Below are 15538 nucleotides of genomic sequence, written 5' to 3'. Positions count from 1 at the left end.
CTCGACTATTGTCAATAGTGTAAGTTAACGTTAAAGTTAGCTGAAGCGCTAACTAAACCAAGCAGCTTTATGTTGATCAATGCTGCGAATTTGCGTGGAAACCCCGATTCAAAATCGGCATAATTTTTTTCCACTTTCACACGAAATTCCAGATAATGAAGAGACCTTTATTAATGGATTTTACACGCAAAATTTCGCCAAGCAATGGTAGCTAAACGTGACCGCACCTAGATTGTAACTTACAGTGCTACTCGATTTACAATACACAAAATGTTATCTGTAAGGGTGTTTTAAAAATCGTCTACTCTTTATTAATTTGATTAACGTTACGTATAAAATGTAATCGTAGTAGTGGATTTGAAAGTTTGCTGAAATGATTAGCAATATGTCATAAGTGCTCTTGAGTGATGTGCAGGCTAGGTAACTGTTAGCATACAATAACGTTACATGTGCTAACTTTATATAAAATAAGTGACCTTTGCATTATGTCTAATATTTATTACACAGCAAATGAACCAATCAGAAGATGGACCATTTTCCACCGACCACCGTGTTCAGTCTCACCAGATTTAATTTACTCAGGTAAGCATTGCAGTAAAACTCACTAAATCATTAATTCATATCAAATCAAGCATTCTAAACAACTTTTTTTATTTTTGCATTCTTTTGATCTATTATTAGGCCAAGGAGTCCGACCTGACCAGGAAGGTGCCTAATAAGCATAGCCTATCAGCGCACAGGTAGCCCAGACAGCAAACTGACTACGAAACGCATCCGCCGCGGAGGTACAGTGAACTCCGGAACGGATCCAGAAAGCGGATCCGAAACTGCGTCCACTTGCACACCGCGCCGGATCCGCCGCGGTGGCGGCTCGCGGATCCGGTCTGACACCGCTGCGGTCCCTTTGCGTATCCGTACATAAATGGGTACATCCGCCCCGGCTTCGCTTTGGATCCGCGAATGAGCCGCATATCCGCTCCGGGTCCGTTTTGGACCCGGTCAAATGCCCGGCCCGGGTCCGTTTTGGACCCGTTCATAAAATTCCGTCTACAATGCCACTTTTTTCCCACTTGATTATCTGGCCAAAACTATAGCTACAGATATATTTAAAATCTAATGGTGGACGAACATTAGATAGACTGGACTGCTCTATAAAAGCTTGAATAGTTATTAATGTATGTGCCTTTGAATAAAACATGAATCATTAAACATTAATAATTTTTAGCCAACTAACAATAACAAAATAGGTTATTACAGACTATAAATGTATTTACTAATTTTTTAAATAGTTTTATACATGTATACATTGAATAGACATTACAGAAAAAAATGAAATCAACCATGAATTGTACCAAGAACATCATTTTATTTAGTGAAAAACATTACACTAAAATGATAAAGTATTTTTTTTCACTACTGTTGGGTCAAGGTTTGCTGACAGGGGCTCCGGCTCCTTGAGCTTCCCCTATCTGATGCCAGGTTGAACCACCGGATTACATGTTTTGTAATGTCGTCATCGGTGGCGGCACAGGAGACATGGCTCTTTCTCACAGCACCTGTAATACATAAGCAGATTTTCATTACATGTCATGAAATCACATTGAAGCTACCAGGTTGTTGTTTTTTAGAGGATAGACATAATTCTTTTTTTAACTTAAAATAATGTCAAGTCGTAACAGGGTGAAAGGCACTTCTGCCTCCGCTTTGCGGTCCTTTATCTGCTATAACCACGCTATGTAAGATTGCCAGATCGGGTCGCGTTTCTGTAGTTCTAATGAGACATAAGAAAACTACAGACTTTAATAGACTCCCTAAAGAATTTGGCACAAACACAAACAGAAGTTCAACTAAAATGACTAAGTGATTATAATTTTAACCATTATACAGCGTGACAAAAAAAAAAAAAAAAGTTTTCCTTGAATAAAACTTGAATGCCCATAAGTTTAGTTGACTAAAAAAAGAACTAAACAAAAACAGGATAAGGTTGACTAAATATGATAAAAGTTAAATAGTAAATTTGACACAGGACTAAGCATGCATAAAAATAAAAAAGCTGACAAAATAAACTCTATTTGAGTCTTGTATCTAATGAGGTATTGCTCACCAGAGCAGGCAACACTGTCTGATCCACATCTCCCCCCCCCCCGCCAGGTAGGTCTGTAGACCCTGCTTGCAGAAGGGGTTTGCTCTTCTGCTGGTCTCTGTGAACAGTGAGGCGGAGAAATGGGTGGAGGTGGAGCAGCTGTGCCGCTACTTAGGATAAAAGGTGGTGGTGCAATAACAGGAGCTGATGGTTGTGTTAAAAGTTTGCCTCTTTTTATGAGCATCTTCCTCCTCGCTCTCATCAGAGTCTCCCAAGAAATGACTATAAATTAGGGTGGAAAAAAACAAGCAGTAAACATCTTATTAATTACTCTTATTAATAATTATAATAAATGTAAAGCCTTCCTGTAGTTCAAACAGTAGAGTGTTGGCGCTTGCAATGCTAAGGTCATGGGTTCAATTCCCAGGGGAAGCAAGAACTGATAAGAATGTAAATGTGTACCTTAAAATGCAATGTAAGTTGCTTTGGATAAAAATTTGCTTTATCTATATTTCAGCTGGCTTTACGTGTGGTGGTTGTCGGGTTCATCATATCCTAACACACTAAATTATGTTTTTGAGAAAATATAGAGGCCAAAAAGTTAATGTAAAATATAAAGGATAATATACGTATACTAACATCGGCTTTGGCCTTCTTTTTGGCCTCCTCTTCCTCTTCAGACTGTAGATCTGATGTGTTGCAATTTAGAGCTTTCTTCAAGAGTTGTTGTGCCACAAAGTAGTCATCTAAAAAATAAATAGCCTACATGTTAAACTTCAGTAGACCTTCAAATTAATAGAGTAGAACTATAGACAACAGAACAATATGAGAATGTAATTAAAAGGATTTTCTTCCCATATAACATATTGGCAAAATACTTTGATATTTGCTTACAAAAGCCATTTAGATTATTTAAAAAGAAAATAGCATACCACATGACTCTGGCATCATATTTTTTCCAGTCAGGTCCAGGTTCCTTAGAATTTTTCACTGCCCCGTTCGCTCTCTCATCATTTTTGTAGTTTGGCCAATAGGTAACTCCATCACTGTACCAATTTTGTGGCACCAAACATCCTTAAACGAGAAGGAAGTAACAAACAGCACCAGATAAATTGAACTTCCTGTTTCAAGAACAGGTCAGTATGTCTACCTTGGGTTATTTCACCAAGTGTATGGTGTAATTGCATATGGGTCACTTTTAAATTAAAAAAGCTGGTCCAAAAAATAAAAGAAATTCAGATATGGTCAACAAATCAGAATTGGGCATCAAGACCTGCAGTATAAATGTGGCCTTACTGAACTCAATTGAATCAACAATGAACTGTCAACTTACAGTGAAGTTGCTGAAGAACTTACTGTCTTAAGGTGGAGCTGGAGACAGGTACAGTTTTTCTATTCATTTTATCTAAAAGAAACGTAACAGAAACACAAAATACACATTTCAACTAGTGAGTTGTGGAAAATAACCAAAATTTTTAGTGTTTTCAAAAATAATTATACAGCAGGGCTCGACAATAAGGACTGCCTGATGGCCCGGGGCCAGTGTGAAAGATACTTGGGCCAGTTGCAGGAACTTTCACCTGCCCCATTGGGCCAGTGCTGCATCTTCAAGTTGATAATTTGCACATTTTTAAGCCTTGACAATTGAAATGCTGTAGTGTGGACCAGTGTCAGTATTTGACAACATATCTGGCTAAATCAAGTTAGAACAGTATTAAATCTTACTTTACTCTGATGTCAGGAAAAGATGAAACTCCAAAATAAGACTGGTGGCACTTGAACAAACTGTGAACTGTAAGCTGCAACAGAACACACACACACACACACACACAATCTTAATATGATATGAAATAATTATCTGAAACAACATTACATGGGGAGGTGGTGGAGAATATATTTGTCATGATGTAAACAAAAATGGACTCAAACTAACCAAACCAGTACAGTATTAAATGCTGTAGTGTGGACCAGTGTCAGTATTTGACAACAAATCCAGTTGGAACAGTATTAAATCTTACTTACTCTGATGTCAGGAAAAGATGAAACTCCAAAATAAGACTGGTGGCACTTGAACAAACTGTAAGCTGCAACAGAACACACACACACACACACACACACACACACACACACAGTATCATATAATATTAATTATTTTTTTGAAACAACATTACATGGGGAGGTGGAACTGTCAAAATGTAAACAAAAATGGACATGTTATACCAGAAATTCAGTGAAAAACGTAAGTTGGGTAACGTTAGGCCTAACATGATAATATTGCCTGACATTTTAACGTTACTGGAGGTGAGAAAATACGCGATCAGGGTGTGATAAAAATCCGGACAGCTAACGTTAATTAAATCACCTAACCTCCCAGACAGAAAGAATATACCATCCAAATAGCTTTTTACTCAAAGTTATTAATTATCAAATACATTTTTACTCAAATCTACGCTAATGACAATTTGCTAACTTCGTTTGCCACAATCATTTCAGAAATAAAATCATCGGTATGTTGAACGGTATGAACGGTAATGTTTTACAGCTAAGTAACTGTACAAATAAAGCATATTTGAACCATTCTTACCGTGTTCTGTGCTTGTCGACCTGCCGGTTAGCTTTTCCACAGAGCGGAGAATGATTCTGTGACGACGATGGCGACAGTTGAAATTAGGCGCGTTTGGTCAGCGGGTCCGCCCAGCGTCTGTAGCGAGTCCGCGAGGTGACAGTGCGTTAGGGGGCGGGGCACATGTTAAGGCGCGTCCGAAGTGCGGATCCGTATGTGATCCGTTCTAGGTCCGCCGATTAAAACCGCAGGCGGGGCCGATCCTGGAGGCGGGGCTGATCCTGTTAGCGCAGCGAAAACGAATCTGACAGTCAGGCGGATCTGGCGGCTTGAGGGCGGGTCCGCCACGGACTCCTTTGCTGTGTGGGAGGTTAACTACTGAGGGAAAGAAAAAGATCATCACATGGGGATTTCTTGCATCATGTATCTTACTGTGTATTTGTCTCAAACAGCTGTCCCTTCACTGCAAACAAGTTGAAATTGGCTAGCCTAAATCCCTGATTGCAGTTAAGCCTACGAATCTCAGCATTTTTGGAGAGAATTAAGGAAATGTAAGTATTAAAATTTAATCTGGCATAATTTAGTTTACAGTTCAACTGAAATGTTTGAATGTGCTGACAAAAGGGTGTTACTTACATATATATATATATATATATATATATATATATATATATATATATATATATATATTAGGGGTGTAACGGTCCGTGTATTCGTACCGAACCGTTTCGGTACAGGGCTTTCGGTTCGGTGCACGTGTGTACCGAATGACTGAATGCAATATTTTGTGTGCGGAACATAGGTACATTTTCGTGTTTCCACACGAACATATTAAGTGGCGGAAGTCTCCGCGTTCAGCGCAAATCCCGCCCTGCAGCTGATTCTAATGTTTTTTCCTATTAGACATTCTCTGGTTTTACCCGTGTTTTACCCGTCGTCACTGTAACAATGAAATAGACTGCATGGCGAAAAAAAGCTTTTCCGCTTCGTGTGCGCCGCCGCACTCTCCGTTCCGTGGCGCGCGCGCGCGCGTGTGTGTGTGTGTGTGTGTCGACGACCCGCTGCGCTCTCTGCTCAATGTTCGAGTCCGTGTTTGCGATGCGCGTTCTGCTCTGTGGTTAACGGCCCAAACACTCCAATCATGTACCGATCACGCACTGGAAAAGCAAAGTCCGCTCAAATAAGGTGAAATTTCTCAGTAGTAACTTAGATTTCTGTTTGCTGAGCTGGTATAGTCATGCTGGCAACAATGGTAAAATGACCTGCTCTGATCACATGCTCTGGTAATAATAGCTTTGTACTATAGCTTTGGACTATATTTTATTTTGATAATTATTAAAAAAGTGGAAAAAAATAATCTTTAAATTGATTATGTTGATTGATTATTGAAAAATAATAATACATTAATATATTTGTTTAATATTATTTTAATATAGGGCTATTTTCTGTTCCTGCACTGTAATCATAGTTATTTATTTATATTTTTCATTATATTTTATTATGTGATATTGGTTTGAGACTGAGAGTATTTTATTTAGTGGAGAACTTTGCAGCAGTATTTTATTTCTTATTCTTTTTTTATTTTATATGTATTTTATTATATTTTATTAAAAAGTGTTTAAAAAAGTGTAAACAAATTGTTAAAAAAAGTTTATAGTAATAAACAACCTGCAGTTTAATGTTTGCATTTCTTTCCCTTACTGTACCGAAAATAAACCGAACCGTGACTTTAAAACCGAGGTACGTACCGAACCGTGATTTTTGTGTACCGTTACACCCCTAATATATATATATATATATATTCTGAATTATAGTATGATGGAGATTAAAAACAATTTGATGCTTGTGTAATTTTCTCCTCTCTCTCTCTCTCTCCCTATTATATTTTTATATAGTGTTGGAACTGCGATCTTCTCTGAAGAAGAACTGAGCACATTTGTCTTGGTGGACACGTTTGCATCCAGGAAACAGGGGACTGATGCATATGTCACACTTTTCTGGAAACACTTCAGGAGTTTCAAAGTCGCGATCTGATTGGTTGAATTCTACAGGATGTTCGGGAGATGTGAGTGTCGTGTTCTTTATCGGTTCGCCTGGAAACAAATGCCGTGACACCAAAACCCCTCGTGGAAGAAGAATGGTATTGTGCTTACAACTGTGACAATGAACGCTTACCAGGATCAACTAAACACTGGATTTTCAAAAGTATTTGAAGTTCGCGGCTCCATTGTTTAACGTTCTTGAATGAATAATTTATTAGATGCAGCCAGTCTGTTATTGTAGGGACATCAACATCATATATTATCACGCCCCTAAACATGACGCAGAACAAAACGAACTGTGATTGGTTGCGTTACATGTCAGTCAAACGTCCTCTTGGGTGGTCCAGACATTGATAATAATAATGAGAACTGTTTCTTGAGCATCATCATCGTATAAGAGTGATTTCTGAAGGATCATGTGACACTGAAAACTTGGAGTAATGATGCTGAAAATTCAGCTTTGATCACATGAATAAAATATTTTTTAAATATATTCAAATAGAAAACAGCTGTTTTACATTGTAATAATATTTCACAATATTTACTGTTTTTACTGTACTTTTGTATCAAATAAAATATTTGGTGAGCATAAGAGATTTCTTTCAAAAACATTAAAATGCTTAATATTTTCTAAACTTGGCCACCAATGTACATCAAGCCAAAAATGTTTTGGAAATAAGTGAAATTATTTTGAAGGTGGGGAAGTGTGTCATGTTACCTAATGAGATTGAGAAAATAACTGTTTTATCCTATGTTGGACATTTCCTTTTTGACTGCTTTAAATTGTATTGTTCTATTCTGGATTGAATTTAATTGTTGATAATATGCCAGTCATTATAATAAATAAGATAATCAACCACAGACTTTATTTTGTCAAATGCTTATTTTGTTTAGGATTTTAGATACCTTTCTTAACACAGTGTGTGTAGCCAAGGATAGCACATAATGTGGTAATGTTACACATGTTTACACATCTTTTACACATCTTTATGTTAACCTTTCTGACACATTTAGTGTGTTAAACTCATTAACACAGTGAATGAGTTAAAATTAACACAACTCTAGTAGTCCTGGAGCTCACCCACAGATGTGTTAAAATTTAACACAGGTTGTGTCATTTTTGACACATTCTTTCTAAGAGTGTATCACTTCCATTCTTTCGGGGTATATCAAGAAAAAAGTATATACTGTATTAATAAAACAAAAACACATAATTGTACTAGACATGTGCTAAATTAATATGGGGGAAAAAAATACCATAAGTAGATTTACACAAACTGAGAAAGTCAAAAATCGTTACTTTGTGCCCCGCTCTCCCCTATAATCCAATAAAGAATCCAACGATATAAGATATTGGCATGAGCAACCCCATTCTTATGTAATATCTTAATAAAATATCGAATTTAATATCTAAGTTCACACCTCCATTTTGTAATATAAATGTAAAGTCCGTTAACACAGATTTTAGCCTAATAGTGGTTCTCAAACTGGTGGCCATGCTGTAAAGCTTCCAGATGGTACAGGGTAGCCTAGCCACACTTAAGACGTTTTATGAACTATAGAAATTTTCAGAAATTCAGTGTAGCCAATCATCAGAGAAATAAGACTTCCAACCAACATAATTTATTAAATCATTGCATAACGCATTCTATTATTTCATGAATGTATGGTAAGTTTTAAATGGTTTTGTGTCATTCATTTTCTGTGGAAAAAAATCATCTAAAGCTTGATCGTTTAATACCACGGTTGTCAAACTGGGGTACGTGGACTGATTTCAGGGGGTACGCGAAAATTGCCGGTAATCTTGACAACCGCACCACCGCGGTGGCTGAGTATACCGGCGGTGGTTTGCCAAAAAAAATGAATGCTGTTTTACATTAATATTATGACACACAAAGCTTTGTTTACAAAATAAATAATAGGTTAGCAATTAAATGTTATATCGCAGCCATGGAAAAGTTTGAATTCATGACGAATAAGAGAGTTGTGCGTGAGCCCATAAACTTAAGCTTTTTCGGCTTTGAATTCTGGTTTGCAATCTGGTCATCCGATTATTAGCGAATTTAAAAATATTCCATTAGTTATTCCTTATAGAGAGCTTGAACCGTCTACTTTTAAACAAAACAATTCAAAACGAAAATAAACCGACTAGCATATGCATGTAATCCGTATGAAGTGTGCATTTCTCTCTATAGGCGCGTTCACTGCGAAGATGACGAGTCAGCATCGTCAACAACTAACTAACACCGACACACACACAAAAAAAACACTTTATTAATAAACTATTCAAATGTCTCATTGCTATATTTGACAACAGAATCCGGCGGCCTCATGTGCGGCCGCTTCCCGCTGGTCAAACTGTGCCTCTCTGCTCAACACAGGATATAAAAATGCTCAACCCGTTCGGCAGGTCCAACCATGTCAAGGGTTTTCAAAAACATAGGGGGATCAGTGAGCGGCCCCTCCCCAAATGACATAGCCTGTTGGGCCGGCCTTTGATGTAAAAAGCCGCCGAACACCTCTTTTTCCTCGTCACGTTTTGGAAGTCTAATGTCCGTGTGAGAGAGTTAAATGATGGAAAGGCAAAAAAGAAAACTGAAAGGTGGCGCTGAGCATGGGCGGCGCTAGCAGGTGCTTCAGCATCCCCAAGAAAGACCAAAGCACCCCGATAGATAGCACCCCCAAAAATAATTTCTGGAAGCAATTATATTCAGGCTGTAGCTATTCTATGGAAGCCCTGAACCGCATTTTGAAGAAAGAAAAAAGAGAAAACTTATCTTGCTATTTCGAGATATTAAGTTGTTATTTCTCGTTATAATAATCTCGTTATTTCGACATAAGAAGTCGTTTTTTCGACATAATGTTATTTCGACATAATATCTCGTTATTTCGACATAATAAGGGGCCATTCTAATCTGCATTAAGCCACATCAAGCGTTCTTATAATGGTTTTCTATGGGAGGAAAATGTTGCGTTCATATTCTGGGCTCATCTGATTTTTTGCACATAGCAGCCTACTCTGTTACGATTTTAGTATCATAATGATTAATAAATGCACGCACAATTATCCGTGAACTTGATTTGAACAAATGCCTTTCAACTTGTGTTTGCAAAATTCAGAAGTAAATGAATGTGCAGCAATTTGTACAAATAGAGAGTCTGTAGGTCTACTGTACTGTTTTAGCCATTAAATAAGCGCATTTAGTTAGATATTTGTTAAAATATTATAATGTTATTTTTTTCCATCTATGTTGATTATAAAAAAAGTGAACAGCATGAGTAAGATGCGCAATATATCAAGAGACATGGAGTGGGTCAGACATGATTTTGACCACTTCATTAAGTTTTGTTTTGTAGAAAACCTTTCTTTAAAGTGAATTTCGTTTTGTATAAATTGTATCTTAATTTTAATCAATTTTTCATCAACCAATTGCCTGGATTTAATAAATAAGAAATAAAACAGACAATATAATCATGGAGGCGCGATCACTTGCATTGCACGTGAACTGGAGCGCATCTCATCCTAACTTAATGAAACTCAGTGTATGCCTCACACAGACATGAGAAATACATCAAATACACAAAGCTTGAAATGTCTTTAAACGAAATAATTCAAAACGAAAAGAAAAAGGCTCTCTGATCATGTAATCCATGATGTGCATTTCTCTCTATAGGCGCATTCACTACGAATATGGCGATCGTCAACTTCATCTTTGCATCTGACACTGTCAGAAAACACTAGTTTATTAATAAAAATCAATGCAAGCTTCACCAGATTTACAAATGGGCATCTTGCTTGTTGCACGCACACATATGTCGAAATAACGTGATATGTTGAAATAACCTTATTAATAATATATATTTTTGAATATTTGATTGCATGCTGGATTTTGCGCTTGTTCAATTTAATAAAATTAAAACTTTAATTGTGATCATTAAAATAATTTAATATTTAATATTTAGTAGCCAAGTTTTGCTGAATTATTATTAGTATATATAGCTCCCCCTGTCAATGAGCACCCCCTCAGCACATGCGTTAAAAATTCTATACTATATTATATTACCGTTTTATAAATTTACAAAAAAAAATAATTTTCCCCGCCCATCGCCTCATGTCCTACTACCATCCCCCATTACATCATGTTTCTTTGTTTCATTTTCCCGCATTTTTTGCAATGCAACGCAGTATTAAATACTGAAAGTAAAATATTGATAATTTCAGTTTAATCAACTTAAACAAAATAGATAATTCATACTACAAAAACAGATATTATACTTAATTGCCACATATAACCAGTGAGGATTATAAATTTTATTACTGAATGTAAACACAAACAATAACTCAATCTCGTTAAACTCCACTTAATATAGTTTTAACCACATGGAAACTTGTTCTTTGCGTGTAAATGTGGGTGGCTCTTAAAAGAGCCGTTGGGTTTTTCTTCTTCGTGGATCTCTTAACCCCCGAACCCGTACAGAGTGCGTCCCTGTCGCTTCAGCGCGTACACAACATCCATGGCGGTGACGGTCTTTCTCTTGGCGTGTTCAGTGTAAGTCACAGCATCACGAATGACGTTCTCCAGAAACACCTTCAACACACCGCGAGTCTCTTCATAGATCAGGCCAGAAATACGCTTGACGCCGCCACGACGAGCAAGACGACGAATAGCGGGTTTAGTGATTCCCTGGATATTATCGCGAAGAACCTTTCGGTGCCGCTTAGCGCCTCCTTTCCCGAGTCCTTTACCACCTTTTCCTCTTCCAGACATGACTGTGTAATGCAAATCACAAACAGAATACTGAACTGCCGCTGGAGAACAGAGGTTTATAGTCGGCTAGCGGACCTAGTTGAAACCAAATTCATGGGCGGTTCTATTAAACGTCACTCGACACGCTACTCTCCAACTGGTGCTCATCAAATGACATGCAGCTCCACCTCTCTGGACGTCGAGTTTGACGTAATTCAGCTCCACCTAATCAATTTTATATATTTATTTTATATATTTATTTATTATTTAATAATTATTATTATTTATTATTAGTCAGTAGATGAAAAGGAAATAATAAATATAATAAATACATTTAAAAATAAAAAATCAACAGATTTTAATGATATAGACATGGCACTAGTTAAGGATGTTATGACATTTGTTGTTAAACCATTAACTTATGTTTTTAACTTATCTCTCCAAACTGGTGTTTTTCCGGACAATATGAAAACAGCTAAAGTCATCCCCATCTACAAAAATGGTGACAGCCATTTATTCTCAAATTACAGACCAATTTCCCTCCTTCCACAATTTTCAAAAATATTAGAAAAACTATTTGAAACAAGATTAGACAGTTTTATTGAAAAATATAAACTATTAAACGATCATCAATATGGCTTCCAAGCAAATCGATCCACGGAAATGGCTGTAATAGAGCTGGTTGAAAAACTGACCTCTGCAATAGAAAATAAAAATTACTCAGTTGGAATTTTTATAGACTTAAAAAAAGCATTTGATACCATTGATCATAAAATATTATTAAAAAAACTTTAAATATATTGTATCAGGGGCGTTGCACAAAGATGGATTAGTGACTATCTCAGGAATAGATTTCAGTTTGTGCAGTTCACCAATGACAGGTCAGAGCTTCAGAGGGTCACTTGTGGGGTTCCTCAGGGATCAGTCCTTGGACCAAAGCTATTTTTATTATATATCAATGACATTTGTAATGTGTCTACTCAATTAAATTGTGTTTTATTTGCTGATGATACAACTTTATTTTGTTCCAATCAGAATTTGGGACAGCTTCTGGACACAGTGGAAGCAGAAATGAAAACATTTAAAAAATGGTTTGATGTTAATAAACTGTCACTGAATATAGATAAAACTAAATTTATTCTATTTAGTAATAAACAAATAAATACAAAAGTCCAGATAAGAATTGATAAATTTGAACTAGAATTGGTAAATGAAATTAAATTTTTAGGTATCATCATTGACCGCAAGATCAGCTGGAAATCTCACATAACCTATATAAAGTCAAAAATTTCTAAAACACTGGCTATCCTGTCTAAAACAAAACACATTCTTGATACAAAGGCCCTCAACATATTGTACCAGTCTCTAATAGTGCCATACATGACTTACTGTGTAGAGATCTGGGGAAATACATACAAAACAATAATAAAACCAATTGTTATTCTGCAAAAACGTGCAATACGAATTATAAATAAAACAGATTATTATCACCCAACAAACAAGTTATTTATGAATTCCAACCTATTAAAATTTAATGACTTGGTGGAATTTAAAATAGCCAAAATAATGTATAAAATAATAAATAGTAAATTTCCAGACTGTGTCCAGAACTTGTTTCAGATTAAATCTACTCCTTATGAGCTCAGAGGAACACTTATGTTCAGCAAACCTCAAATCAGAACCAATGTCAAACAGAGATGTCTGTCTGTTCAGGGGGTTAAACTGTGGAATAGTCTCGATGATGAATTGAAAATATGTAAATCCATTAGTAGTTTCAAGAAAAATTTTTTTTTTAAAAAAGATCACATTATACAAAACTGAATGAATTTAGCTTCTTTTTCTTTTTAGTCATTGTATGCTTGATGACTTTGGGACTTGGTGTTGTGTGTAAAATAAATGTTATGTAAAAAGGATCGGCGCAATAAGCATAAGCTTCAGCCGACACCTTTTCGGTCGATCAACTTTTTTTTCTCTCTTTTAAATATTGTTTACAATTTAACTTAATGTTTGTTTTCTATGTTTGCTTGTAAATTGTTTTTCTTTATTTTTTTTTTCTTGAAGTTGACCGAAATAAACTTTAACTAACTAACTAACCTCTGTGGATATAATGGGTGGAGGGATAGTTATGGGTGGAGGGATAGTTATGGGTGGGTGTGAGGGTTTGGTTGCACCGTCTAATCACTTGCCCAAATTACATTCAGAGAGGAGGAGCGGGATCTCATACTCCACCCATGGACCTGCTGTGAGAAGCCTCTCTTACACTCAAAGCTTGGTTTAAAAAAAATAAAAAAATAAAAAACACACTTCAGGGAACAAGCAAGCACTGTGACATCACGTTCTGCATACTATTTATGGAAATATAGTTCATTTTTTAATATAATTTTAGTGAGTCAGTTATTAGTTCAATGACCAAGGAATTACTTTAAAATATGAAGAATTTTTCTTTTTTTCACTTTATAAAATCCTAAGTACAGCAAAGGAATTAGATATTATTTTTGGAGCTATCCCTTCTGGGTTTATGTTTATGAAGGGATTTAATAACAAGCTACAGAATAACAAGATACCAAGCAATGTATCTGATAACCTACATATGTTGGTAAATTATCTCCTACCACCAAATCAAACAACAGGAGTATTTGTGTTTTTTTCCAGAAAGATGCTGTCTCTTGTCCTAATGCCATCTTTTATTGGAACAGACATGCAGTTGAAATTAACTGGGCTAGAGTGTGGGCTTTGCCACAAAAAAACAAACAAACAGTTTTTGTACAATAAGATCAAGATTATAAAAGATTATAAAATGATACATCGTTGCTATCCCAAAACATGTTTTTTATTTTTATTTTTTTTAGGTTTATTTCTGACGACTTGGTGTAATTTTCTCCTTCTGGTCTCCAAACTGAAGATTTATCTTCAGATAAAGATAATTTTGTTTCTGGCCAAACATTTTGTACACAAGTGTAAATATTGTAAGTGTATAGCCTTTCTTTAACCTTTTTCTAAGAGTTAACATGTATTTGATTTTTGACTCTTTCAAGAAGAAAGCTCTTGTTACGGTCCCTGGTCTAGGTCAGGGTGTTACAAATTACAAACAAATCCTTTGTGTTTACCCATTTTTATTTTCTTGTTCTCCAGGCTATTTTCACAGTAATATTTGTGGTTTTAACAAATAATTTTCTTAAACAAAACAAACAAGCAAACAACCAGTTAGGAAGCAAAAAAATAACATTCAAAGTCTAATTCAGCGTGTTTATGCTGAAATGAATGTGCGATCGAGCTTACGCGTGCATTGACTACCTCAAAGGAATATTTTAACAATGTAACGTAGTAGCAATTAAATCTACCAATATATTATACATGACTCATGAGAGTATTTAACTACTCTTAAGATGTACGCACACAGTAACAAAAATCCGCTAGAAATTGAACCAGATCCGCATGGAGATCACTATAAAACTGCCGCAGAATTTAGCAACATAATTACATGACATGAACACTTTGACTAACATTCGGTTCTCCTGATTTAAAACAATGAAACTGCAGAAATGATAGTCAGGTGATTCAGAAATACATAGCCTACATCCTAAACTGCAACAAATTAAATGTCTAGTGGAGGGCGCCAGCATCATTACAGCTTGGTACACTTCTGTTGAAGCTGCCATCGTAACATAAAGGGTAGAAAGCCGGCTAAAACATGACGGAGGAATAAACTCACATAGCCATCGGGTTTCGTTTGCCTGGCGTGCACACACACACAGGGGCATGCAGTCATTTATTACGTTGCAACACCTGAACAGCCACAATGAATGAACCACACCCCTTAGGTTCACACCCCCTTAGACAACAGTCATAATAAGAGCACACTCAAGGTAACCAATGTTCAACAACTTCCTTCAGAGGAATTCTGAGAAACGTGTCATTCAGATCTCTTCTTTGGTCCAGTCACAAACAGCCTCTTTATATCCAAAATCAATCCTAAAGGAGGAAAATGGAGACAGCAAGAACAGAAACAACGCAAATACAATCGGTCACTTACATAGGACTGTAAATCGCTTAAAAATGTTATTTTCCTGATCCCTGGCATGTAATATATTGTTGCCATTGT

At 36.2% G+C, this 15538-nt stretch overlaps 2 protein-coding genes and 1 long non-coding RNA gene across 3 annotated transcripts in view; all 3 read right to left on the bottom strand.

Moving 5' to 3' along the window:
- LOC307156321 (immunoglobulin superfamily member 1-like) overlaps nucleotides 1-15538 on the bottom strand; it is a gene marked incomplete at its 5' end in the record, with an annotated part of 516462 nt that overhangs the window by 123061 nt on the left and 377863 nt on the right. The window lies entirely within an intron of this gene.
- LOC307155435 lies at nucleotides 3038-3864 on the bottom strand. Its single transcript, XR_013820513.1, has 3 exons — nucleotides 3809-3864; nucleotides 3440-3488; nucleotides 3038-3157 (listed from the first exon to the last, which is right to left on the bottom strand). It is a non-coding gene; the product is annotated as an uncharacterized lncRNA (long non-coding RNA).
- Nucleotides 11095-11469, bottom strand: LOC307155425 (histone H4). Its single transcript, XM_079866029.1, has one exon. It carries the CDS (start codon nucleotides 11455-11457, stop codon nucleotides 11146-11148), a length of 312 nt encoding a protein of 103 aa, XP_079722155.1. The 5' UTR covers nucleotides 11458-11469; the 3' UTR covers nucleotides 11095-11145.

The sequence above is a fragment of the Squalius cephalus genome (genome assembly GCF_949319135.1).
Source record: "Squalius cephalus genome assembly, chromosome: 3".
Lineage (NCBI taxonomy): Eukaryota > Metazoa > Chordata > Actinopteri > Cypriniformes > Leuciscidae > Squalius > Squalius cephalus.
The sequence above is the reverse complement of the archived record's forward strand: the minus strand, read 5'-3'. Positions and strand labels throughout refer to the sequence as shown.

Coding starts and splice junctions, on each gene's coding strand:
- LOC307155425 (XM_079866029.1), bottom strand. CDS start 11,457: ATGTCTGGAAGAGGAAAAGGTGGTAAAGGACTCGGGAAAGGAGGCGCT.